This window comes from Poecilia mexicana, unplaced genomic scaffold, assembly GCF_051168715.1.
Source record: "Poecilia mexicana isolate PSO_F unplaced genomic scaffold, ASM5116871v1 scaffold_20, whole genome shotgun sequence".
Classification (NCBI taxonomy): Eukaryota; Metazoa; Chordata; class Actinopteri; order Cyprinodontiformes; family Poeciliidae; genus Poecilia; species Poecilia mexicana.
This window is the reverse complement of record NW_028263389.1, coordinates 14,762,680-14,789,047: the sequence shown is the minus strand read 5'-3', so window position 1 is coordinate 14,789,047 and position 26,368 is coordinate 14,762,680. Positions and strand designations below refer to the sequence as shown.

Here is a 26,368-nt window from a genome sequence, read left to right as displayed (position 1 = left end):
AGAGTGCAGCAGGTTGTCCCTAATTATGCATAATTTCTTCAAAAGTTTCTTGGCCGAAAAAAAAGAAAAAGAAAAAAAATTCTTGAAATTGTTATGTAGCAAGAGCCAACTTATTTAATTTGATTGTGTAAGCTAATATTTGAGCAGTTGTATTTTAGAGTTGTGTAGATTAAATTCATTTCTGCCTTTGTTTTGGCAATATTTAGGTCAATTTGGTGTCTGAACACATCTGGTGTGAAGATTTCCTGGTCCGGAGTTTCTACCTGAAAAACCTGCAGACCAACGAGACGCGCACGGTGACCCAGTTCCACTTCCTGTCCTGGATGGACCGCGGGATCCCCAGCTCAGCCCGGACCCTGTTAGACTTCCGCAGGTAGAGAGAAGAACCCAGGAGTCTTGCCTAGCTGGATTTCAGACAGATTTTCATATTTACAGCTGACCTTTTATTCCTTGCTTGTTTTTTAATCACCTTCCCTTATCCTGCCTCTCCGGTTCTTCTTTTTTGCTCCCTCTGCCTTTTTTTTTTTTGTGTGTCCTGTAGAGAACGGTTGTTCTTAATAAGGACCCAGTTTCTGTCCCGTCCCTTTCATCCCAGGCCGATCTCCCTCACCTCCCTCCAGCACATGTGATGCAGCAAATTAACGGCTCCACACTGCCTGGCTTGGCTTGGGACAAAAAGAAAGAAAGAATAATAAAACACCTAATTCAAACGCCCAATTAAATGAGAGCTGTCTCACCAAAACACAGGAGACGGGGCGGAAAGCTAGTGACTGAATAACCTCACTTTTTTCTCCAGATAATGTGTTCTGGCAGAAGAGCTGGAGTATTCCTCTGGGAAAACCCGGGAGGGATAGGCAAAAACCCTCCAAATGAGAATAGACGCATCTGATTTGTGGATGGAAGTCTGCCCCTCTCGTTTGTAATGAAAACGGTGAAAGATTGTGTGACGTTCACACACTTACCTAAGCCGGTTTGCGCTATTTCTTCCAAATTAATTTCAGTCGTGTATATATTAATTGGTGTGTAGGTTTGAGCTGTTTAATTTACCTGCACATTGTTTGCTCTGCTGAGATTCAGTTAGCTTTGACTGAGCTTCGTAAATGCCACTGCAGGTTACTTAAAGCTCTCCGATCCACACAAGGCACTCCAACACTCTCAGTGTTTGTGGTTTTTGGCCGTGTTGGTTTTTTTGCGGTGGCCAGTGTCATTTTTGTGATGTTGCAGCTAGTAATATGAGCCCAGTTGCATAGTCACAAAAGTGATCATTGGAAACTGTGTCTCCTCAGCCAGGCCTGTGCACACACTGTCTTTCTTTCACTCCTGACTCTGTTCCCCTTCCCCTCCTCTCACTTGCTCCGCCCTATGGCTTGCATGGGAACTTCAGCTATCTTAGAAGGTTGTGTTTAATCTTCATGTTCATTTGTACAACAAAGTATCCAAAAGACGTACTCTGGACATAATAAAAATTTAATAAAAACAAAAAAATACATGCATTTTATCCTATTTGTTTTTCAGTCCATATATTTGTAAGCTTTTCTGCAATGCTAATGACTTAGCAATAGTCAAAATAAAATTCACATAAGTGCATCAGTGTTACACTTTAAATCCCATGATCTGTTCGCTATATTGTAAACAGTTAACTAGCAAAAACAATACAATATACTACTGTGATATTAATTAGCACAATATGTATCATGATATTTATAGTTTGGGTTTAAAAGTTATTTTAATTGTGATGCACAACTGTGCACAAGAAAACAGTAAATTTTACAAATCAAGGCTGAAATTGGAGTCTGAGCTCCAGGGTTAATATTTAAAGTCAATTTAATGTCAACTAAAAACGAGATGTAAAAGATTTGGGGATTTTCATTTGTATTAAAGTGACCTTTGAAGTAGAGGAAGACCTCTAACACAATACAGAATGAACTATTAATAGCTTTATGTTGGTTTGCTCTGTGTAAAGGAACTTAAAGAAATTAATGTCTAGCTATTTATTGAGGTTTGAAATACCTATCAGCGAGCCTCAACTAGACAGCTAATTTTGTGAACAAAAGTAACTTTGTACAATGTTAGCCCAATTAAATTTTAGCTTAGAAAAATCAACTGCCTATACTCAGTAATGGGGATAAAACATCAAATTAAGCAAAAGCTTGCACATTTTCTAACATTCCAATGCTTATTTGCTTAATGTAGGTTCGCTATTGGGAATACCATTGCCAGTAGCAAGCCTGCAATTGGCTTTTTTTTTTTATTTTTTATAAACAGACATGCTGACTCTTGAGGATGTTAGCGTCTACAAGAATTAGCATGTATGTTTGTAAGATACCAGCAATCTGCAGGCTTACTATAGCTGATAAAAACGCAAATTATTTAATTCAAATACCTTTCAGCTTGTCAAACGTCCGTACAGCCGTATTAGTCTCCGTATTGAGCCTACAAAACACTCTGACAAGCTTACTCTTGAAAGGGTTAGAACAAATGAGATTTAGCATGTCTGTAAAATAAACAACCGACTACAGGTTGGCTACTAGCAAAGATAAAGTTAATTTACTCAGTAATGTTAAAACGTGTGACTTGTTATCCCCTGTTGTGAACCGGGAACAAGCTATTTGTCTTGCATGCATAAATGCTAATTGTTGTTTGTAGGAGTCTCAAGAGTTAGCATGTCGGTGAAATAAACAGTCTACTTCAGGTAGCTTCCACCCTTTGAGCCATACAAAGCAGACTTACATCTCACAGCAACAAGTTAGGGAGGAGGTTTTGCTGCACCATAAAGAAAATTGATTTTCTGTTTAAAGCACAAAAACAGTGACGGTAAATTTTGTAGTTCTGAAACCAACACTTCATAAATTTTGAAATGCTTTCAAATGGTTTTCAGTTTTATCATTACTCATTACAAAAATATTTGTGCAAATTTATGTTGACTCGTTATTGTAGACATTTCATAATCCCATATGTATTTATTTCTTATTCTAAACTCCACATATTGAAACCCTACAAAAACAAGAATGTGGCCAGTAAATTGAGCTATTTCACTATTGGAGAAATGAAAGGAAGCAAAGAGGCACTGGTGGAAGGTCTTGGTGTAGTCAGTTGCCATGGCAGCAGCGGGGTGTGAAAAGGCTTGTTGGCCTTCACCGTTGCCCGTGGTGTATAACATTCATAATTGGCCGAGGTTAATGCGTTGGCGTGCCGCAATCACAACATCACACCGCCACGTCCATCACCCACACGTCAGAGAGAGCGATCCACTGTTACTAACCTGAAGATGGATTTATTTACGGCTTTCTTTCTGACTGATTGACAGGAGCAGGAGGAGGAGGAAGCATCTCAGATTTGTGTTTGTTGCTTTGATTGTTGTTAATTTTTATCCAGATCGCAGTGCACAAGTCCCTCTTGAGTCACATTTGCTGTGATTATCGCTATTTTCATTCAACCAAAAAGAAACTATTCAGGCCCCTGCGTCTGAGGCTTTTTTCATCAAGCTCGCAGTAACATTGTCTCTTCTCTTTTGCTTTATTCCAGAAAGGTTAACAAGTGCTACCGTGGCCGATCTTGCCCTATAATTGTTCACTGCAGGCAAGTACACCTGTTTGTTGTGTGTGTGCGTGTGTGTGCGTGTGCGTGTGTGTGTGTGTGTGTGTTACAACTTTATATTTTAAAATCCACTCTAGGTCCACCGCTGTTTATTCCGCTCTCTGTTTCTTATGTAAATAATGTGGCACAAGCTTATTGAACGGTAGACCATTCCATTTCCCATCTGGTTGAGTTAGTTAACCAGCTTTGATTGGCTTGCATTAAACACCAAGTATCTGTCAGACCACTTTTGATAGTCACATCCTGTTAAGTCATGCATGGGGCCAGTAAGCCTACTCTCTCCCTCTCTAAGGAGCCGAGCATCTAGCGCTGGATTAATGAAGCCGTGGTGCTCAGGCAGCTCTCCTTTTTTTTTATTGGCCGTGCCTTTATTAGAGAGATGTCCACGCCTTGTTTGCAATTAACATGCAGAGCTGCTGAATGGCCGGCGGGCACAAAGGGAGGCTTTTCATGGGGCTATCTCTGGAGTAATGGAAAAGCAAGGCTCTCCAAAAGCTGTTCTCGAACCGCCCCTGGCCTCTCAACCTCTCCTCTGCTCCTGAGGTGCATGAATTTAAAAGCTTTTGTCCCCAGTGTGCCTTAGAAAACCATTCTCTCTCGCTCTCTCTTTCTTTCTTGCGCTCTCTGTCTCTCTCTCTCTCTCTCCCTCTCTCTCCAACAGTCACTCTCAAGACCACACATGCGCTCATGTGCAAAAGGTTTAGCGTAATTACATTTATTGGAAATATTCAGATCTGTTTGGGTATTTCTCCCAAGAATGCTAAGGACTTAGATCATTTTCTTTCTCCCGCTTCACATCCAGCATCGTGTTTTATGCAAATAAAGAAGTGTGCTTCTGTATGCATAGACTAATTTGTGTTTAAATATACTCAAAAGTCTCACAGCAGATGCCGATGTAAATGAGCAATTTGTTTCCTCATAAGAAGAACACTCTGAGATTAAAGCGTTTTGTGCCGCCACCTTAATGATCTCCGCATCTCTCCTGTCTCTGCAGTGACGGAGCCGGCAGGAGTGGGACCTACATCCTGATTGACATGGTCCTCAATAGGATGGCTAAAGGTAACGATCAATGGCTCCCCCTTTTTCTCTCTCTGTCTCTCTCTCTCTGTTGGTTTGAAACCCTGGCAACGCAAAAGCCTCTCATTCTCCTCGGAGGGTCTCGGGGATGCATTAGAGGGTGACTTCTCTGAGGCCTGGAGAGGCAGCGGAGACGAGGGGGTAGCTGCTGGGAGTGGGGAGATCAGAACAAAGAGGGAAGACAGGGAAGGGAAATGAAAAAGAAACCTCCGCCCACATTCGTAATTATCTATTTAAGCAACCTTCACACTGCATTGACCTGCACCGGTAGCTGCAACATGAATTTAGATAGCACATGCATGGAAATGAAATGTTTAAAGTCGAAAATTTATTAAAAGAAAAAAAAATAAAATAGCTGTTTGCTCTGCCGGCTCGAATCAATATTTAATATTTAATGGAACATTGTTGATTTTGTTATTGATTTATTCTTAAAAGAGCAGTGTTGACAATTTCTTTTGGCAATTTATGCAATTATGCTGCTAACTGTGAACATAGTTAGCATTGATGGAAATCTTCAAGGTGCTTTATTAGTTTTGCTTGGTGCCGCTTTGAATTGGATTATCTCTGTCTGGTGCTCCGGTGTGGCACCAGCCTGCGGTGCTTTGCAAGAGGTATTCAGAAATTTGGAACAATCACCGACTTCAGTGGGATTTTATGTGACAGATCAACACAAAGTCAAGTCATTATCAAGTGGATGGAAAATAACACTTTTAAAAAAAAAAATTCTGCAAGTAAAAATATTTGTATATGTATTCAGCCTCTCTGGATCATTACCCATTTGGGATATGTCTCTGCATGTCTTTGCCATTGTCAATTGTTTTTTCAAACTAACTCTAGCTCAGTTTGGATAGAAAGCATCTATCAGCAGCAGTTTTCTTTTTATTGCATCACATTTCCCATTGGATTAGGTCTTGACTTTGACCAGGGCATTCTAATACATGAATGTGCTTTAACCTAAACCATCCTACATTGCCGCTTGTGGTATGTGAATGACTTTCTAGAAGGTTTTTTTCTAGAATGAACTTTCAAAACTTGAAATGTTGTTTTTCACAACGTAACCCTTTAACACATCAGCAACTTTCATCCTGACCTGCCTGCTGCGCTCCTGAGTCGTCATGATGCTGCTTGTTCTCTAAAGTTCTCAGACAAACCTCTGATAATTTTCCTTCCATTTCACAACCATCCCTGTAAAACACGTTGCAGTTTTGTGGTTGTTCCACAACAAAATGCAAAAAACTGCTGAAGGTGCAGGAGTACTTTTTGGAAGGGGTTGTAAATAAACATATTTTCTGACACCAGCAGCTGAAACAGAAGTGGAATAGTTTTAGTCATCTTATTCTGCATGAATAAACAGTTTAATTTGTCTTCTGAGTTCTTTTGAGAAATGCAGGTTATAAGCATCTATTGTTGCCTCAGACTTTGTCCCTCCATGCCTTAGTCAGCTCTTTGGCCCCTGATCTTTGCCCTTTACCCCTTTAGCGAGCCAGCCCAGTCAGAAGAGGTTAAAAGGACGCCTCGCTGCACTGTCTGTTAAACAGTAATAAGACTGACCCTTCCTGGTGCAATTCAAGTACGTCTGTGACAAATGTGCCGTTGCCCGTGGTGATGAAAGCTGACTCGCCATCCGCTTTCAACCTTTTGTTTTTCTGCGTCTGGAATCAAAATGCATGAAATGAACGTAAGCTCTCGCGCTCCAAAAAGCCGTCTTTTTTCCCTTTCGGCCAGAGAGCTTTCTCTTCAGTGTAACTTTGGATTCCAGCTAATCTAAGACATGAAAGTCCTGCCGGAACGCTGAAGTACCTCTGAGTGCATCGAGTCCCACTCCCCCCACCCCGTCTTTCTCTCCCACATACAGGCATAAATCTATTCTTCGCTATGTTGTTTGCTTCCCCTAGATGCATTTTCTAGATCCCTCTCATTCTCAAATCAGCTCCGGCTTGCTTTCAGCCCATACATTCGGAGTGGTGTGAGATTTTCCTCGCGTAACATCAAAGACTGAAAGGAAGCTGATTACAGGTGAAGCAACTGTTGCACAGGTTAATCATTGAAATCGCTGCTGCAGAGCAAACCGTTATAATAAGCGAGTCGGACGTCTTCTTTGAATGTGATTCCCATAGCGAAGGCAAGGTGTGCTGTATATTTTATGTCCCCCACTAAAAAAAAAAAAAAAATGCATATTTTATCAAGAAACAGTCCGTGGCTTCCATCCAAGTCTTCTTTTCCGAGGATGAATGTAATAATTTTCAATCGCTGTGCTGCTCCAAAGGGAGCGCAGCGCGGCATAAAGAGAGATTGACAGATGTGAGCAGGATTACTGCGTCACTTTGAACTCAGTCCAATTCTCGCTCTGTTGCAGGTGCTAAAGAGATTGATATTGCCGCTACCCTGGAGCACTTGAGAGACCAGAGAGCTGGCATGGTCCAGACAAAGGTAAGGTTCCCTGGCTTTGAGTCGGAGGAGGTGGGGGTGGAGGGAGGAGGCGGGGACCCAGGGAGGGCAACAGGGTTTTAGGCATTTTAGAGTAATGATTGTCTGCTTCATCCACACAGGATCAGAGGAAATGATGATGATGCTCTACTTGATAACTGCTTTCAGGATTACAGAAATATTGCTTGCGGGATAATAACTTCACATTTATCGTAGGGGCCCAAAGAAAATTACCCAAAATTTGAAAGAAATATGTTTGCACAGTTATATAATTTGATTAAATTAGATGGATAAAATATTGCTGAAATGTGTGATTACTTCTCCAGGGTGTAATTTTTTTTTTTTCAAGTTATGAATGATTGTCAAATCTACATGAAAAATATTCATAAGAATATCATTTAGAGCCCAAAATGATTCCCAACAAAAATATCCACAGGGATTTTTTTATTTATTTATTTATTTATTTTATTTTATTTTATTTTTTTTTTTGCGTTTAAAACTCTTTTTCAACTTAACATCCAACCATCCTTCTGTTGGTTTGAAACTGGAAAAACGCTTAATTTTAACACAAAAATGTGTATGAAACTTGAATCTCCAATAAAATGAAACACTAAAAAAAAATCAGGGCACATGAATTTAAAACCCTGTTTCAGTAGATTCGCTTTAAAAGAATCATTTGCCACAACATGTTGGACATCGTCCCAATCTCACCTTACAGGCATCACAGTCATTTCTCTGTACAGTTCACATTACAACAGCCATTTTTTCGTCATCCTCAACTCAAACACAAAGACTTTCCCCTTTTTATTTTACTCCCTCCTTTTGTGAGGATAATAATAATAATAATAATAAAATTGACGCTGCAGTGGGTGATAGTGGGAGCTGCTTGCTTACCCGCTGCACTGTTTCTGAACGGTCTGCTAAAGCTGCCGTTAGAGCTCTGCTCTGTTCTCTGCAGAGCAAAGCCTTTTTCAAAGACTCTCTTTTTCGGTTTGACAGGAATTACAGCGGTATGTGGTTGATTCCTCTTTGCAGACTCGTTCAGGCTCCTCAAAGAAATTAGATTATAATGAGGTATGAAATGTAGAGTTAGCTTCATGATTTTCCAACTATTTTTGTTGTTGTTGTTAGATTTATTTGTCTCGGTAAAGATCTCTAGTGAGATGTAACAACAGCAGTGAAATTTACAACAATTTCTAAAGAAACGTGTTACAATTAATATAAAACTAATACTGGTCGAATCAAGTGGCTAACGAGCTCTGACAGTTTCACGTCTGGATGTGGTATTTGCACGTGTAAACACACACTCGGTAGTGAAATGCAAAGCACGATGTTACTGACAGTATTTTAGATGCTAGCCACTGCATTCAGAAATAATCCACCAGAAACCCTGTTGTTTATCCACATGGAGAGAAAAACAAGATGTATTTCTCATGTAAGTTTCAACCTATTTCTACGCTCCTAAAGATCATGCATCCTTAAATGCATGATTTTCTTAATTTTGCTTCTAATTAAATTGTGTAAAATTGAACTTCCTAATATTAAGGACAGATGAGCTCGAATTACTGGCAGAGGAGCGCAATAGACACACTTGTGTTCAAAATAGTAGCTGAGCGTTCAGAAAAGTGACTAAGCCTCAAAATAAATGGTTGAAGGTCAGACAAACAAGTTCTTATTTCATTAATCTGGCCTGTCTACTTTGATTTGGTCCAGTCTCGATTTAATGAAATCAATCATCCAATTAGGATACCATCTAGACACATCCTCTGTGTAACAAAACAGCCCTGGTGCATGTAGGCTGCCAGTTTCTCTCCATGGTGTTAAAAAACCAAAACCGGATGCCCTTTCTTTACAAACTCAAACATTTATTGTTCAAACTTTTTTAAAAAATGCTGAACGTGCATTAGCTGTATGACCACCGTTTGTGGGAGCTACTTCATATCTGTGTTAACTGCTGTTATCATTGGACTACGTTCCACAGTTTCTCTGCTTTTCTTGGTTTTGTCCCAGAAACGCCATGTTTGATGACTTTCCACAAGTTTTCCATTGAATTAAGATCTGAAGATTGTGCTGGCCAGTCCATAATTTTGAGTTTGTTGGTCTGGAACCAAATTGATGTTTGCTTAATGATGTGTTTAGAGTCATTGTCTTTTCTTCAGCATAGTGCAACATGATTACTTCAAAAGTCTTGATGACTCTTGGTTTGTGATAAAAACCACACGCATAAATGAATCATCCATAACAAACTGAAGCCACCATGCTTCAATTAGTTGGCTTGAATTTGTTTTCTTTGAGGGTCATTTAACAAATTGTAATGACCAAAAAAGTGTTACCCCATTTGGTAACCTCTTCAACAGTGAGTCTTTGCAGAGGCTTCTTGTTGACAGCTTGGCTATAGACTTATTTTGTTATATTGTTTTAGATCAACGGGGAGCTGATCGTTTGCTCCATTTTCTTCCATGTCTTTCTGATTTGTTTTGATTTGCATCGTGCAGCATTTCAGATCATTTTATTTGAGCAGCCTATTATAGATTTTTTTTAATATATGCATACCTCTCACCAAATGCTTTTCTCCTGACAACTGTCTGGTATGTATGATCCATTTTACTGCGATTTTCAGCGAGGAATGCTGGAGAAACAGTAGATGCCTTTGTCTGTGAATAAGGGAAAACTGTCCTGTTTTTTTAAAAGAATGAACATTGATCAAATGTCACACTGTTATTATTTTGAACACCAAGCCTCCAATTAATGATTTAGTTAACCATAATCAGCTACATTAATGTCATAACTGTTTCCACCAAATCCAGTGGTGCATCTGGTTATGGATGTCTCTCTTTGTTCATGTTGAGCACAACAATTGTATCATCTGCATAAAATTAAGTTTTACTATTTGGTAAACTATCACATATATGGGGCTGGGGGCCCCCACTATGGATCCGTATTCTGTGGATCTCCGGCGAGAAATATGGCAAAGGACTCGGCTAGTGAACACACTGTATTTGAGAATCAATTTACAGCAGACAAGCAAATATGATAGGCATAAAAAACAGCAACAGTATTTGTACTGTTTTCTGAATTATGACTCATGCTTTGAACTATTAGTAGTTCACCTTTAAGTTTTTTTTTAAAAAAACGTTAAGCTAAAATTGCTTAAAGAAAAATATTAAATGGTTTTTGGTGGTGGCTGCTTTAGACAGATGTCTGTACGTGGCAACCGTGACACATGTGAGCACGTTTCATCCTCTCTAACATCAATTTCTGATCCGTGTAGCAGAGATTGATCTCCCCCCAGTGCTTTAAATGGGAAACCATGCAAAAGGAGGATTTAAAATCTGTTTTAAAATTTTGAACTCAAACTTAAGAGCCTAACTGAGTTGGAGACAAATGCGGACGGACTTATACATTTTTCTGGACCATCACAACTTCAGAGGATACGCGAAAATAGACACTCCACATAACCGCGGCCACTGGTGGCTTCGCAGTATTGATTCAGCCTATCCTCGGGCCACACCATGGCAGGCTGTGTGTTGACTCATCTGAGGACTGTTCCCTGCAAACCTCCTACATTCCCTTTTCTCTGCGAGAAGACCCCATGGCCTGCAGCCTGGGGAGAGGAGAGGAATATAAAAGCGGCAGGTCCACAGGGCAGACATCAATCAGTTCCTCTGGGATAACCATGCGCTGTTTCACAATAAAACACACAGAGTAAAAAAAAAAAAAAAAGCTGAGAGACAGTTTGACTCACAAAGCTGCATTTTAAGACACACCTGGCTGGATCGATGTTGGTGCCGGGCTGTGCGTGTGCTTCAGGTTGAAAGCTCACGGAGCGATTCGGCTCGAGATGGTGGCCAAGGCCCAGCCGGGGTCAGGAGATATGGAGGAGGAGGAGGAGGCGCCAGCTGTCAGTCACTTCTAAATGGCATTCAAGGCGTGCTCCAAACCTGGACACACGCTAACACTTTATCCTCTTCTTTCTTCTCCGCAGGAGCAGTTTGAGTTTGCTCTGACGGCCGTGGCGGAGGAGGTGAACGCCATCCTGAAAGCGCTCCCTCAGTAAAGACCTTCTCTTCTTCCATCTCGGAGCGCCGGTCTTCTCTGCCCACTCGGTGCAGACGTCGCTCCCCTCACAGTCTCCCCTCTTCTGTCGCAACCTCCTCTGCACCTTCACACAATGCTGTATGCTGAATATCGTGCCGGATCCGTCCGTATTCACGAGTTCCAGAGTTGGAACGTCGATTTGATGGGTGTTGTGGTGATTGAGGATAACGGAGGCAGGTCCGCGTTCCCACTGTGCAATTTCTGAATATGAGCCCATGGTTCTCTATGCTGTGGTGTTGTTCCTGAACATACTGTCACAGTGCCACTGATGAGATGTGTATGTAACGTCACGTGAAGATTACTAACTGAGCTGTCACCTGTTTAAAACTACCGGTAATCTACGGCTGCAGCCGCTGTTTGTTTTTTTCTCTTCTTGTACTGGTTACATTTTTTTGTGTGTGAAATCCTAAAAGAAAAAATATGGTAGAGTCTGTGTTCATTTATTTATTTTTTTTTTTATATTTTTTTTGTAGCTGACTAAATATTCTAATGTTCCAAAATGTACTGCTTCGACAAAACATGTTCCAAGGCTTTTTGGAATCCTAACCCAAAATTAAATGTATTTTAATGGGATTTCATGTGAGATACCAACACAAAATGGTGCAAAACTGTAAAAAAAAAAAAAAAAAAAAAAAAAAAAAAAATTTAAATTGTTAGAAGTGTGTGGTGTGTATTTGCATGTTGCATGTACTGCCAAAAAGCTCAATTACACTTTCAGTCATTGCAACTTCTTCCTATATCATAAAAAGCCAGATTTGTGGAATACACAATACTTGTTGTGCTGTCTACAGGCCTTTCCACCTGAGTCAATATGAGTGTAGATCATCCAGAGTCACCAAGAGAGTCCTGGAGATTGCTCTGATTTAGGTTGACGGCCATGATTTTGTCGGTTTTTGATTTGGCCATTTCCAGATGATCAGTTGAAGGAGTGATCTGTGAGATTTTTATAATCTGGCTTATCGCCTGTGTTTCTTGGTCTTCGTCATGCTGTTTGTTCTCTAATGTTGCGTCAGACCTCAGTCTCCATTCACAGAACTGAGCTGGATTCATGGAGTTAGGTGGATTCTGTTGGTTCCACCGGGGTTTTCAGGGGTATAAAGGTGTGACAAAACAAATGCACACCACACCCTTTTTGGATATTTATTTGTTCAAATTCTTGGAAACAAATTTCCCTCCTCCTCCCACTTTCAAATGAATGTGCTACTTTGTGTTGGTCTATCAAATAGATACATGAAATACATTAAAGTTTTTGGTTTGTGAAAATATTAAATATTTTTTTTGCAAGGCACTGTTTGCAACATAAAAAACAAAGAATAGTCCCGACAAGCGGGAAGCAGATGTTACATTTGTGTTTTTTTTTGTTTTTTGTTTTTTTGCTTTAAGACATAAAGTCACTTAAATGCTGCAGCTCTCAACTGTAACACTTTCAGAACCAAGAAAAACATAAAATTATTGCCTGTAAAATTCATCCTTCTGTACAGATTCTGTCCTCCAGATGAAGTGCTGTTGCTGGATTTATAAACTCCGTACATTTCTCCCTCTCTGTGAAGAGAAGACGCTAGTCTAGTATATATATATATTCATCGGCATCACATGGTCAGATGTTGATGTGCATGTGTGTTCTTGTGACTATGGATCTCGGACTACGACAAAAGAAAAAACCCTCACAGATTGTAATAATTGCAACGTATCACATCGATTTCACATTTTTTCTTCAGTGCGTGAACATCTCTGTGAATATTAAATGTGAAATATACCAAACTGAGATAGTTATAGCCTCTATTTAGAAACCATGTCCTCCTGTATCAATAGTAATAAGATTATATATTTAGGAAGAGAGTATGTGGGGATTTTGGTAAATTCGTCCCTCTATTGCTTGTATATTGTGACATATTGTGCAGAATATTTGCTCTATAGACACCGAATGACTTAAAGAATCCTCGTATTGTGCTGTCTGAAACACACCGAGGGCCTCTGTGAGAACTATATATTTTGTGTGAGAAGTAAAAGATGACTTTATTCAGATTGATAATAAATCTACCGTACTTTAAAACAACACCTCTCTGCTGTTTAGTGCTTGTGCTGATGCAGTTTCAAACAAACTGTCTGCCCGACCACTGAGCAGGGTTTGATTGAATGCTGGGAGATGATGTGCATGATCCCTGGGGGAGGCTGGTGTCTGGGGAAACACTGGCTTGTACAGATGAAACGGTTGCTTCTGCAGCACAGAAGGAAACCGGGATGTGAAATGAAATCAGTTTTGTTTTTTGCGCTCTGAGGAAGTCGGGCCATATTTAAGCAAGTTGAGGTCTTAATAGTCTGGTTATTTTATATTTAAAGCTCTGGAATATGTAATCTTAAAATAATGATAGCATGCCTGATTTTGTCACATTTAATCTGTTACAGCACTGTCATGGCTTGTTCAAAAGCGTTTTAATACCAATAATTTGGAGTTCTGCTACATGGTGAACTTTTTAATCTGGAAAAATGTTCCAGTTAAGTTCATCTTATTCAAAAACTGAAAGAGAGATAAAAAATAAATAGAAAATACACACCAGAGTTCCTGCACTCTGGCAAATCCTGAAATACAACTTAAGTAATTTCCAGGTCAGGATAAGTGTGAAAAAAGATTGTGGAAGAATATTTGGATTTTGACTTTGTGTAATCCAACCATCCCTTGGATTATACATCCCTTGTATAATGTATTATACATTATGTATACACATAATTTGCATATATATATATATATATATATATATATATATATATATATATATATATATATATATATATATATACATACATATATATATATATACATATATATACACACACACATCTGGATTATACATCCAATTGATGGACGGCCATATTGGTGTGGCTGTCCATCTATTCAAAGTACAATAATAATATATCAATTCCACAAACTGATATTGAAGTTTTATTTTAATATCTTGAAAATCAACTGTAAAACGCTAAAACTAGGAAACCTGAAGGACAGACAACATTCCAGGTTGTTTTTTTTAGTAGCATTATAACAGATCCGCCCTGTGATGGATCGGCACGGTCGGACCGATAGACGGGTGGAACACTAAAAGACGCTAATTACACATAAAGTTTTTAGTTGCTCTTAGTCAAATGCAACGCCAGAGTAATTTGGTATATAGACTACCAAATTATGAACCAAACTGTTTTACGAAAAAAAGTATTTGCAAACAAAAAGATAAAGCTGACAAAAGCGTCCTGCTCGAGTTTTTCATTCACTGTTGCAAATCGTTAATTGTTTTTGGCTGATTTGTTGTGATTTTGTCACGACGTCACACAAGGAAGCAGTCTGTTTGAGGGGGTTGCCTTTAAACACATCCACAAGTGTCCCTTCGCTTAACTGGAATGTCGTGAATTGCCCTAATGGACGCATCATACTTAGTTATTCCGAAATGCTGAAAATGTTTCTGATTTAATGCCAGACAGTGAAGGGGATCTGGTTCAACTGCAAACCCAGGAAAGACAAGGTCAGGAAGGGAAAACAAAATGAAAGAATACAAAGACAGCCCATCATGCTGTGGGATACCCTAAGAAGTGGAAAACTGGGACATGGAGGATAATACTGATTATATCACAAGTAGAAACGTGATGAGGAGCATGTATAGAGAATATATAATTTCCTACCGCTCAACAATGAGTGCGTGGGGTTCTCATTCAGATGCATATTCATGTATGTGCGACCCGCTGACATGTCCCTCCCTCCCCTGACAGTTCTAATAGGTGGGAATGAAGCTTCATGCACTTCCTGAGGCCTCATTTGCATATGATTTACTGATGAGCTGCCACCACTAACCAGCAACTCCAAACCAAAGCAAGGCTCTATTAATATTCACCCCATTCAGCTTGTAAAGCACACAAACCTAATCAGCTTAGAAATTACTGTATGGAAACCATAATTACGCATGTTTAATTGCTTATCATCTGATGGGAACAAGTTTATTAGAAGACGTATTCATCGTAATTGCTTCCTGAGGTATGTGGTTAGCCACAATAGCCCGCGATATCCTGTCAGCTTCCATTTGGGAGGATTAATGTAAAAGTCCCAAAATTAGAAATTATGCGTTGCACTCTTTTGGATGGTTGGTTTAACTCAAAGTGATTTTTAATTTAGGGTTTTTCTAAATTAAAGCCTAAGCTCGGATAAGTCTAACAAAGTGAGAAACGTTCAATTCAGCATCTTACTCTGGCTAGAGAGCGCTGCAGCATCACAGGGACCAAGACTTGGAGCAAATGCCCCCCAGAAAATGTCTGGTTATGATAAGCAATGGCCAACCAAAGAAGAAACCCATAGGAAGCAGAAGAAAAAATTAACAGGATCGATGTTGGGAAACAGCTCTCTAAACAGGAGGGAGGTTTAAAGGGAATCACAGAATCGATTTGACCTTGGAAGAAGCAGATTAAAACTCAGAGGTCTCCATACTGCCAAGAATCAAGTGGGCCGTTTCAGCCTCAGGCCTCAGTGACTCTTACAGCTCCTTCCTGTTTGTTGGTCACCTGGAGTTTATTGTAATCACTGTTGACTCTGTCCTTGTAGATTTGTGTTTTGTTTTGCTTTTTCATGAAAAGCCCAGGCAGATTTATTTTTATCAAATCATTTTAGATTACATGAATCATTCCAAACCTGAAATAGTTGGATATTTAGTTAAAGATTTTATGAGCAATCAATACAAGCGACTCACAAAATCAGTCCTGTACTGTAGTAACGTTATTTCACAAAGAGCAATGTAGAAAAATGCAACCATTAATTTGAGTATTGAAAAGGAAAACAGAGGTTATAAAATGCTTAGTAACATATTAGGTGTTTTCATCTGCCTCCAGTAAAAATAAGCAAATATACTTTCATTCTCATCACTATTCTCTCAAGAAATAAACTGAAATACTGCAACTATTTTCTATGCAATGTTTTTTTTAATCACATTATCAAACAAAAACAATACTAGTGCATTTTGGTTTGTGCTGTTTTGCTTATATACTTTGAGGTTTTTCTGGATTTGTAACTGATTACGTGAGATTTAAATGAGCATATCAGAGCAAACGCACGTGGTTCAAATGTAGACATATTGTCTAAATATGGATTATGTATATAGACTTGATGGATCTTAGGCCAATGCTGAAATCAGGTCAACTGCTCTGAGAGATAGACTGGGGTGAAAAATATGTCTAGTTTTTAAATGTGATTGCAGTGAAAAGCAAGGCATTACTTCAGTGGACTGAATTCAAATGCATGATATTCATTTTCTTTTTTCTTTTTTTTTTTTGTAGAAAGGAAATAAGGCTGTCTGTTTTAACCTCCACTTTATGATTTCAATTAGACGGTCTTATGAAGTCCCAATAAAATACATAGAAGACTGTGGTTGTAATGTGATCAAATGTGGAAAAGTTCAAGGAGAATTGATGCTTTCACCAGATACTGTAGATGGGAAGTCTATCTGGAGCCGAGACCTCGCCTCAGTCAGAAAGAGAAGCAGAGCTGCTTAACATTTCGTGTCACGTTCGGATTTTGGCTCCAGGTCTGAGAGGCGCTTTAGCTTATCAAACATAAAAGGAAAAAAATAAAAGACGAACATGTCATTTTCATGAGGAGTACTGTTGGAAAGTCCCTGAGTGTTTGCTTAATGGGATCTAGTCCAGGTTTCTCTACAAAGTAAAGCTTGCTTCTTCTTTTTTTCCTTCTTTGCTTACGTTGTTAGGAGTGAATGAAGAGCAGAATGCAGAAGCTGCTCCTCTCATGTCTGTCCAAGGCCTCCATACCTTTGATCTTATTAAGGAACGAACAAGCTTTTAAACTTACACTCCCTGAAAGGCTCTCTCCTCCCCTTCTCCTCATCGTTGTCCATCAAGATGCTGCAAAAATCCTCAGAACGTTGATACTGCATGAATAATATTTCATACTTGAAACTAATTTGTAGTTTAAAGTGTGAACTCCCACCATCCCCATGCAGAAAATTAGCTTGATGCCCAAAGAAATCTTGATATTCCAGCCAAAACAGACACAATGTTTGACTTTTCTGCAGTATAAGAAAGGCTAATATTAAAAGTAAGCTCACCTTATGATCTAGTAGCTCAAATAACTAAAATTGCGGCAATAACATTAAGTTATCTTTGGCTATGATCCACAGTCATCACAATGAGTAGCATTATGGGATACGATTGGCAGTCACGCATGTTTTGCAAGCTTTCCTTGCACCTTGGACCCATTTAGAAAACTCAGTATATTAAGATGTGATGCTTTTTCAAATTTGGTGAAAGATTCATAAAGTGCACAACTCAGTCCAGGTGTACAAGGGTCACACTGGTGCTTCGTGGGATTAATGGTCCAGCCGTGATATTTAAAGAGATCCAGTGAAAGGTTATGAGACAAAGGTGAGGAGTCACACTCAACATCTGTCTGAGCAGGAAAGCCAAAGACGATCAGTGGGAAAATCTTCTCTCATTACCCTTCTTGCTTCCTCCTCTAAGGTTATTAATGGCTGCACAACAGCCCCAATGACATTTTACACAGTTTCATCCCTGTACCATCGTGCATCTTGGGGATTCGCTGGCATTTGGCTGCGGAGTTTTTAATCAGTGTCTGCGGCGGGACTGACCAGCGCGACTTCAATCCCGCTCCCCGTCACTCATCATAAGTGAGTTTATCAACACACATCTAATCGCCACACTCCGCGGGGACCTTAACCATTTGCATACTAAGATTGCTTTCTTTTGCTCGGGTGAGAACTCGCCTCTTTTGCATAATTATTAATGATAAAGACGGCGTGAACAAACGTGTCAGGAGGTATTAGCGTCGGGCACACAACTGGCTGCTGAAGGATCCGTTCGGTGACGTGCCGGGAGGAAAAGCTGGGGGCGCAAGGGCAGCGAGAGTAAAGAGCGGAACTGTCAAGGGAAGCACTTTTGCATGAAGACGTTGGGTTAATTAAAAGGCCAATAATGGAAAATATAGATAAAGCGAGGCCGGATGTGAAAGAGACACCCCACGGAGATTACAACAGAAAACAGTCAACAACGTTGCATTCAGATACAATCCCCCTTTTTTTTTACACTGTAACATTTTGTCATGTTAAAAACACAAACTTCAGTGTATGTTATGGGGATTTTATGTACAACGTGGTGCATATTTGTGAAGTAAAGGGAAATGATGAATGGCTTAAAATTTAAAGTAACCGGTAAATTGGGAACTTCACAGTTGCATGAGGGTTGTGGTTTAGGGGTTAGGGGAAAGGGACAGGGTAAGGGTTGGATGGAGAGTTGGAAGGAGGGTTGGAAGAAGGGTTACAACTCCAACACTCCTTTAAACTTTCTTCCCAACCCTAATTTTAACCCTAATTCCAAAACTCCTAACTCTATCCCGCTTAGGGTTGGAAATAAAGCTAACGTATTGATTATTTAATGTGTTAGCTCTATCACATGAAATAATCAAATACATTGAAACTTTTGGTTGTAATTTCACAAAGTGTGGAAAAAAAAAAAAATCAACAGCTAGAAACACTTTCGCAAACCCACTGTAGCGGGGGGAAAGTAAGAGAAAGCGAAAGATATAGCCCAAAGGATTTCCGTTTAACATGAAAGCAGAAGGATGCAGCAAGATGTGCCAACTCTGATATATAGCATATAATTACATCAAAGGAAATATCACCCCAGCAGAAGAAAAACCCACAGCGTCGAACAGCACAAGATGTTTACATACAGAGGAGTCACTGTAGCTGCTCGTTCCTGTATTTCTGCCGTGTAGCGTTAAAGCAGCAGGCCCATATTGTCTGTCATCTGTTGGCGGTAATTACCACTTTTTACACTGTCCTACCCTCAGTGGGTAATGTTCACTGTCTGTACGAGAAATGTTTCATCTGAACGGTTTAACTGTTTCCTGCTTTATATAAAACAGCTGCTCTGTTGTTTTTATTTTTATTTATTTTATTTTATTTTTTTTACTTTTTACAGGACAGGAATAAATAAGTCGTGCGTGCTGTGGTTCAGTTGGAGGGCTGGCGCATCCTCCCCAATGTGGCGAGCTAAACACAGTCCTGTGTGCCCTCTGCGCAGAGTAACAGCGTGATATTAAAAATCCCCGAGGCGGTTGTTAAGTCGCAGTGGCGCATTTGTGCTGCAATTGATGACCTTTTGTAAACACTAATGAGGCTCTTTCATGAGTTGGTAAAACAAGAACATTGAGTTTTCTGTGTTGAAGTTCACTTTTCTTACCTTCTGTTTGGAAGAAATTTGCATGCGTCCTTCCTTTTATTCAGGGATTTTTTCAAGATTTGCAAGTCATAGGGTAATCTCAGGGGTCACCACTGCTCTTTGCCCCTTCAATAAACAACTGATAATAACCTTTAACCTCTCTGTTTTGCATTAGAATTGACCTTATTATTCCTCTTCCCCCACCTTGTATGGAAACCACGGCACTATTTGAAATGTCAGTCCTTGAAATCTGAACTTGATCTTTTTTTTCCCTTTAATAAACCCATCCAGAGGTAGAGGGTGTGTGTGTGTGAGTGTGTGTGCATGTGTTTGAAGGAGAAGGGTGGGCTTCGAGCTCATCTGCATCACAGATTAGGGTGCTTAGAGAAAAATCAACCATCCATGATTCATTACATGTATCCTGCTGAGCTCTCCGAGCTGGCAGCCATCCTAGCAACAGCAACAACTCGCCGCCGTCGTGGCAACCTATCAGGAACTTTGATGTCTGATCAAAATTTAGCCAATGAAAAAGGTGGAGCGGGCAGGCAGCGTGATGATGCATTTTCTTGAGCTGTTCTTCAGACGGGGACGTGTTGAGGGCTGCACACTCAATTGATAAAACAAATAAGTGTTTGCACTAACTACCTAGGTGGAAATCTCTTCATTTGTGCAGTTGCACCTTTTAGATGAGCTTAAATGTGGAATGATTGTAGAAACTCAAACCAAACAGAGGCTGAAATGTAGAAAAAAAAAATATTGCTGTACTCATTATCTGCGTGAAAGTAAAGTGAGCAGGTTAGACCAGCAGATTACTCCTTCAAACCTTCTTTTGAAGTTCACTCTTTTGACGTTGACTTTATGCATTTTGGACAAACATAAAAAACGAGGCACGCTCTACCCAAAATATTACTGCAGAATATAGTCCAGAAAATAAAGCGTTATGTTTTTGTGCTTATACACATTTACATTTCTGATAATGGAAACATTTGTTTCCTTCTTTTTCCACTATATAGCAAAACTATGTGCATAGTTCTGTACTTAGTGGGATGCAAAACTGTGGATACCTCTGAAAATGTTCACATCTTTCTTTACACAACCATAAGCTTTATTGAGATTTTGTGTGACAGATCAATGCAAAGTAATGAAGAATTGGGCAGTGGAAGGTAAATGTTACATGACCATCACATTTATATATATCAACCTTAATATTGCAGTTTTGAGGTTGATATTTGTATTTAACCCCTCCTGATAGGTGAAATCACCTTGTGCTATGATTGCAAATCTTCCAATCACCTCTGACCAGCTTTGTCTCCAGATCCACTCAGCACTGTGCGGCCACCACCATGTTTCAAAATGTAAAAGGTGTGTTCATGTCGATATGTGTGAACACACTTATGCATATTTCAGCCATCTGCTGTTGCTTTAGGGAATTTTTTAAATGAAACTCCTTTCGAAAGTCCAACTCGTGAAATGACCTAATAATATTTGTCCTTCCACTTCACAATCATGTCATGTAAAAATCACAATGGATTACATGGAAGCCTATGGTTGTAATATCACAAAGTCTGAAAATACTCAATGAGTATGAAGACTTTTGCAAGACTTTAGTGTTAAAGAAAACTGACTGAATTTCCTTTTAACTAAACAATTTATATGCTCATTTATCTCTTTTCATCTAAACTGTTCATATTTGTACTTTGCTGAAACTGTCTCCTTCAGCTGCATGCATACAGCATAATGACAGCATTACTGATTTCCCACTCAATCTTCCCACATGCAGACAATCCAGCAGTGTTCCATGTTTGATCACTGGCTTTCCTGAAATTATCCATCAATATTAAAGAAGCACTTTGACCATCATTTGATCTCAGATAGGTCTGATTTTTTTACTTCAAAGGAACATGCTCTCTGCTGCTTTCAAAAGGTCTGTGTTGATGTCTTTCTCTCCGCTTTGGAGTGTTGTTGCTCTCTCTGCAGAGGGCACAGTCGCTTTCTCCTTTCACAGCCAGGAGAATGAGCAGACAAAATGTTCTAAACCGTCCATTTAGCACATGAAAATTTTGGGTCCCGGCAGACCTGAAAATATTAACTCCAAGATGAATGCCGCAGAAAAATAACTTCTTAAACAGTTTGCACGGTTCTTTAAAGTGCAACACCGAAATTCTCCGAGATACTGAATGTAAATAACTCTATTATGGCAGCGTTTGTTGGTGCACTCAGTGAAAGTACGTGTTCTTGATCACAGCCAGTCTAATCTACAAGACGCCTTATATATTTGTGTTCTACTGTTAGAGCGGAAACCATAAATACTTTCTGGGGGGTAAAAAAAAGTTGAAATAGCACAATATTTGTGTCAACAGCCTCCATATAAGGGGAGTAAATGCTTCTTTCAGAGGCAGCTCAGAGTGATTTACATATTGTTTCGTCTAGTCGCTGCTTCTATGTTTCTGTGCTGATTGCACGCAGCAGGAGAGCGGTGTTTTTGTCATTTAAATGGGGCTGTAGATTGTCCCTTTTATATTTCTGTCTCACAGTTTGATTTCTTTTTTTTTTTTTTTTTTTTTTTTACATTTTTCCGAATTCAGAGTTTGCTTCTAATCAGCACTCTGCTTTTATGTGGAAACTGTCTCCCCCTGAAACACATTTCAGATCATTTTAGTCTCAAAGTAACATCTCAACGTTTGAGGGGGGGAAACTACATCCAGTTTTCGTTGGAAGACGAAGCTTTCCAGGTGAGGTTTTCATTGCACTTGAAAATTACTCTCTTCAAACCCCCGCCTGCAGCATTTTATGTTCAGATGCCGGACTTCTCCTGACATTGAGGAAAATGGTTTTTTTTTTGAGAACCCTTTAAAACAACTGTTTGAGAGGTGATTAAGAGATTGAGAGGTTGTGTGAGGGTTATTCACAAGAAAGAGACAGATGTGTGAAGACGAATCCTTCAACTGGAGAGAAAAGGAAAAGTTGGTTAAAAACAATTTGAAGTAAAAATGCAAAAACAAGATCTATTGATTTTAAAGGACATCATGTCTTACATTCTTTGTCTACCAAGCCCTACCCTCCTATCCCTGGTGAGAAAACAGCATCGTCACAGCATGACGAAGCCACCACCATGTTTCGCAGTAAAGGAATTATGCAGTGATGAAAAACAGTGCAGTTGTACAACAGCGGAGAAAAACGTTTAATTCCCAGCAGCGGTTTGGACAGCTTTTCCTCCAAACAATGTCGCTTTGCTTTTTGAGAGAGCATCTAAACAGTTTTCTTTCCATATCTCCTGCAAACTTGGACCCAAAATCAGTACATTTTGCACCTCCAGCTCCTTGCTGAGCTTCACTTTCCTCTATCTGGGGGATTAAGTGGCACTCAGACTGTCCAGAGAAGTTTCTGTGTCTGTCAGAAAAACAGCAACTCTGTCAGACAAAAACTTTACTTACTCTCACACATCCCTCTGACAATAGTCTGGTGTAGCTGCCGCGGTTCTGAAATTGCCACGGATTCATGCACCCAATCCAACTTGTAAACAAGCACAAAATTCAAGGCTGCTGTTTTTGGCTTGTATAAATAATTCCTCAATTCTGAAAACAAGCACAAGTAATAGTTGTTTTTTCTCTGGTAAACAGGAGCACAATCAAAACACCACTAAGAACAAAGAAACAGCCACTCACTCAAATGTGAAAATGTGTTTAATTTTTCTTAGTGTGAAGAAAAAGCTGCCTTTTAAAAACCCTAAAAAAAATAAAATAAATAAATGAAATAAAAAAACAGGTTTATGTAAAATTATGTTTCAGGATTGATTGATTTTGTATTGAGAAACAAGTCATTTACATAAATGTGTTCCAAGTAATTGTTGGAGGTGGAAGTATGAATGCTTTCTCCAGCTGATGAACCACCCCCTCGCTCTACCTCTAATCTGCTGAGTGCACCACTGGAAAAATATTCTCCCTCCAATTTAGTAGCTCCTAAATCTCTGTCTAACAGCTGATCCACAATATGAGGATTTTCAAACTTGCATGTCTTTTTTCTTTAATGATTAGCAGCCCTGAAGAACTCTATCATTTTGAACTCCCCCTTTTTTTATTGTCCACAGGCAAAAAAAAAAACTCCCTTTGTAACAAGCAGAGACCTCCTGCACAGTGTTGACTGTTGAAAGCTTGTTTGATATGCTGGGGATCGGTGAACGATACAGCAACAAACCAATTAGATTATTCTGAAGAAGAAGAAATAGGCTTATTCTGTTTTATGTGCTTTTAATTTAATCAGGCGTGCATGCAAACGCAGCTACAGTCACTGTATTTCACAGCAGACTGCAGCAAACGCAGCCCACAATTAAGCTAACTCGGGAGTTAGAAACTAGGGTGTTAACTAGCCTGATAGCAATGCCTACTAGCAAGTTGTTTAACACACTAAATAGCTAGAAAGTTCTTTTTTTTTCCAACACTGTGAGAATCATGTTCTTTAATTTCTCCAGAGAACTGAGCACAATTCAACCTGATTTGATTTGCCAGAAACTCCTGATGATAGGTAGAGGCCTCAACAATCACCTGGATCAATGGCTACCTGACAAACGGACCACATTTTGTAAGATTGAAGGGATGTGTGTCTAACCAGGTGGAAAAAACAGTACAGGAGCACCACAGGGGACTGTACTCTCACCATTTATTTTCATTCTGTACAACTCTGACTTCCAATACAAAACAGACTCTTGTGATCTACAGAAATGCTTAGATGACTGCAGTCGTCTGAAAGAGCATCGCTATCAGAAATGGTGAAGAAGCTGCACAAAAATCATATCTTGAATGTGCACAAAACAAAGCAGATGATTGTAGATTTCAGGAGAAACAGAAATAGATCAAACACTATTTCAATGATTCGAGAAGAAGCTGAGGAATATAAATGCCGCATTGCTCACCTGGGCAACAGACCAGGACCAGAATTGCAACAGTAAAGCTGTTTGGAAGAATGGACAGAGCAAGCTGTGCTTCTTGGGGAAGCTTAAGTCCTTCATGTTTTGCAGCAGGATACTGCATGGATTTTGTAAGTCTGTTGTGCAGAGTGTAAACCTTTGGGGCGTCAGGATGAGAACCAGGCTAAGTCTGTTCTTGGGACCACTGTGGAACATCTGGACATTATTGTGCAACACAAGGATTTTTTAAGAAAATTAAAAATACCTGGGAAACCTCTGAGAATCATTTTCATGAGACTGTTATACAACAGCAGTGTATTCTGTCAGAGGCTTGTTCAGATCACTGTATTACAGACTGCTACAGGAGTTCCGGCATTCCCACAGTCAGCAGTATCTGCAACAACTTTAAAAAAAAAACAAACAAACAAAAAAAAAAAACTATATGAGATACAACATTTTATTTCCCTGTAGGATTACAGAAATGTTTTTAAATTTGAATTATAAACCCCAATTTTAGCAAGCCAACCAAAAAAATTGGTGAACTCACTAGTTTAACTGTGCAACTAGCCAGCCTAATACCATGCTGGCTTATTTTTAGCCTGCTAGCAAGATAAGTACATAAAATAGCTTGATAGCTTGTTCCATAAAAAGTTAGAGAGCATCCCAGCTTGCTTCCTAACCATCGAGGTTTTACCTACCCTGCTGACAAGCTAACAAGTGGGTTGTCTGCCTGTTGTTAACATTGACTGATTTCACACTTTACAGGAGTAGCTACAAAACCTGGCTATTTGGTCAGGAATTACCTTTTGTATTCTTGTATTTACAAAAGGCACATCTTTAAGGAAACTACAAAAAAAAAAACAACTATAGTTTTGTTCTCTTAGTGTGAAGAATGAGAATTCATAAATTCAGTGAAGTCAAAACTTACATTTAAAAAAAAAATCTTATATGAAGAATTAAAATGCTGGGGCAGATTTGTAACAAAGTTCTCCATGTGCACGTCTTACATTCAATAAATTAGAATATTACTACTAGAATAGTTTATTTCACTAAATTCACTAAGTGATATATTAATCACACACTTACTGATGTTTTTAAAGCCTTTATTTTTTTGTTAATTATAAGGATTTTCTACTTACAGTAAAAAACAAACATGTAACTATACACTTGACCAAAATAAATATTTAAATACAGATATGTGAGCCTAACAAAAATTATAATAAATACCTACTTAAAGGTTGTTATTTTCAAACAGTACTTCTAACCTGACAAATGAGCCTTATTTGAATGATATTCTAAGTTACTGACAATGACTGTATATTGATTATGAGGTCTAGTGCTGGATTCCCATGAGCTCACAACGGGAAACCAGGGCTAAATTCAGAAAGGAACACTGCCATTAAAGATGTTTTGAAAACCTAACCATAGCCTTTTCCCGTGTCTTCTACTTATGCTCTGATATTTTAAATAGAAGGATTTTTGGTTCCAGCAGCCGGTTTTTAAATCAGTCCGATCCAGGTCGAAACAAACTCAAGTTATGTTTGCTCTCTTTTTTTTTTTTTTTTAATTCTCATTTGCCTTACAGTGTAGAACACTTACTTGTGACCTAATTTCTCTCTGTGTCGTAATGGGTGTCAATAGGCGCTCCACTTCACTCAGGTGCTGTTTTCTCTCAAGCAGCCGCCGGTTGACACAGAAGAGCTTGACGCTGCGCTTGCTGCCTCGCCTCCTTGCTCTTCAGGACGTCGACGTCCTCTGAGTGGAAGTCAGCGGGAGGAACGTTTGCGAGATTTTAAGGCAACGGCAAGAGATGGGCCTCTGCTTCGACGCAGTTTAATTAAACCCTCTGAGACCGCTGGCTGCATGGGAATAAGGGCAAAATGAGTTGCCGGGTCATGTGCAAGAGTTCTGCCGCATGAATAATACAAACTACTGCAAGGCAGGCTCATTCAAAATACTGTGGGAATGCTGCTGTTTCTAAGGCGCTTGCACTTGTGACAGGGAAATTCGGGGTGATTCGTCTCTGGCACCGTTCAGTTACTG

At 39.4% G+C, this 26,368-nt stretch overlaps 2 protein-coding genes across 2 annotated transcripts in view; both read left to right on the top strand.

Annotated features, from left to right (window-relative positions):
* ptprn2 (protein tyrosine phosphatase receptor type N2) overlaps positions 1–13,257 on the top strand; it is a 33,895-nt gene extending 20,638 nt beyond the window's left edge. Inside the window, exons 6-10 of the mRNA XM_014998715.2 lie at positions 207–373; positions 3,526–3,579; positions 4,592–4,656; positions 7,031–7,104; positions 11,087–13,257. Of these exons, the coding sequence (XP_014854201.2) occupies positions 207–373; positions 3,526–3,579; positions 4,592–4,656; positions 7,031–7,104; positions 11,087–11,158 (432 nt within the window). The 3' untranslated portion in view covers positions 11,159–13,257. The remainder of the gene's footprint in view (positions 1–206; positions 374–3,525; positions 3,580–4,591; positions 4,657–7,030; positions 7,105–11,086) is intronic.
* LOC148153410 (uncharacterized) overlaps positions 1–26,368 on the top strand; it is a 440,640-nt gene that overhangs the window by 97,667 nt on the left and 316,605 nt on the right. The gene's annotated exons all lie outside the window — the stretch shown is intronic.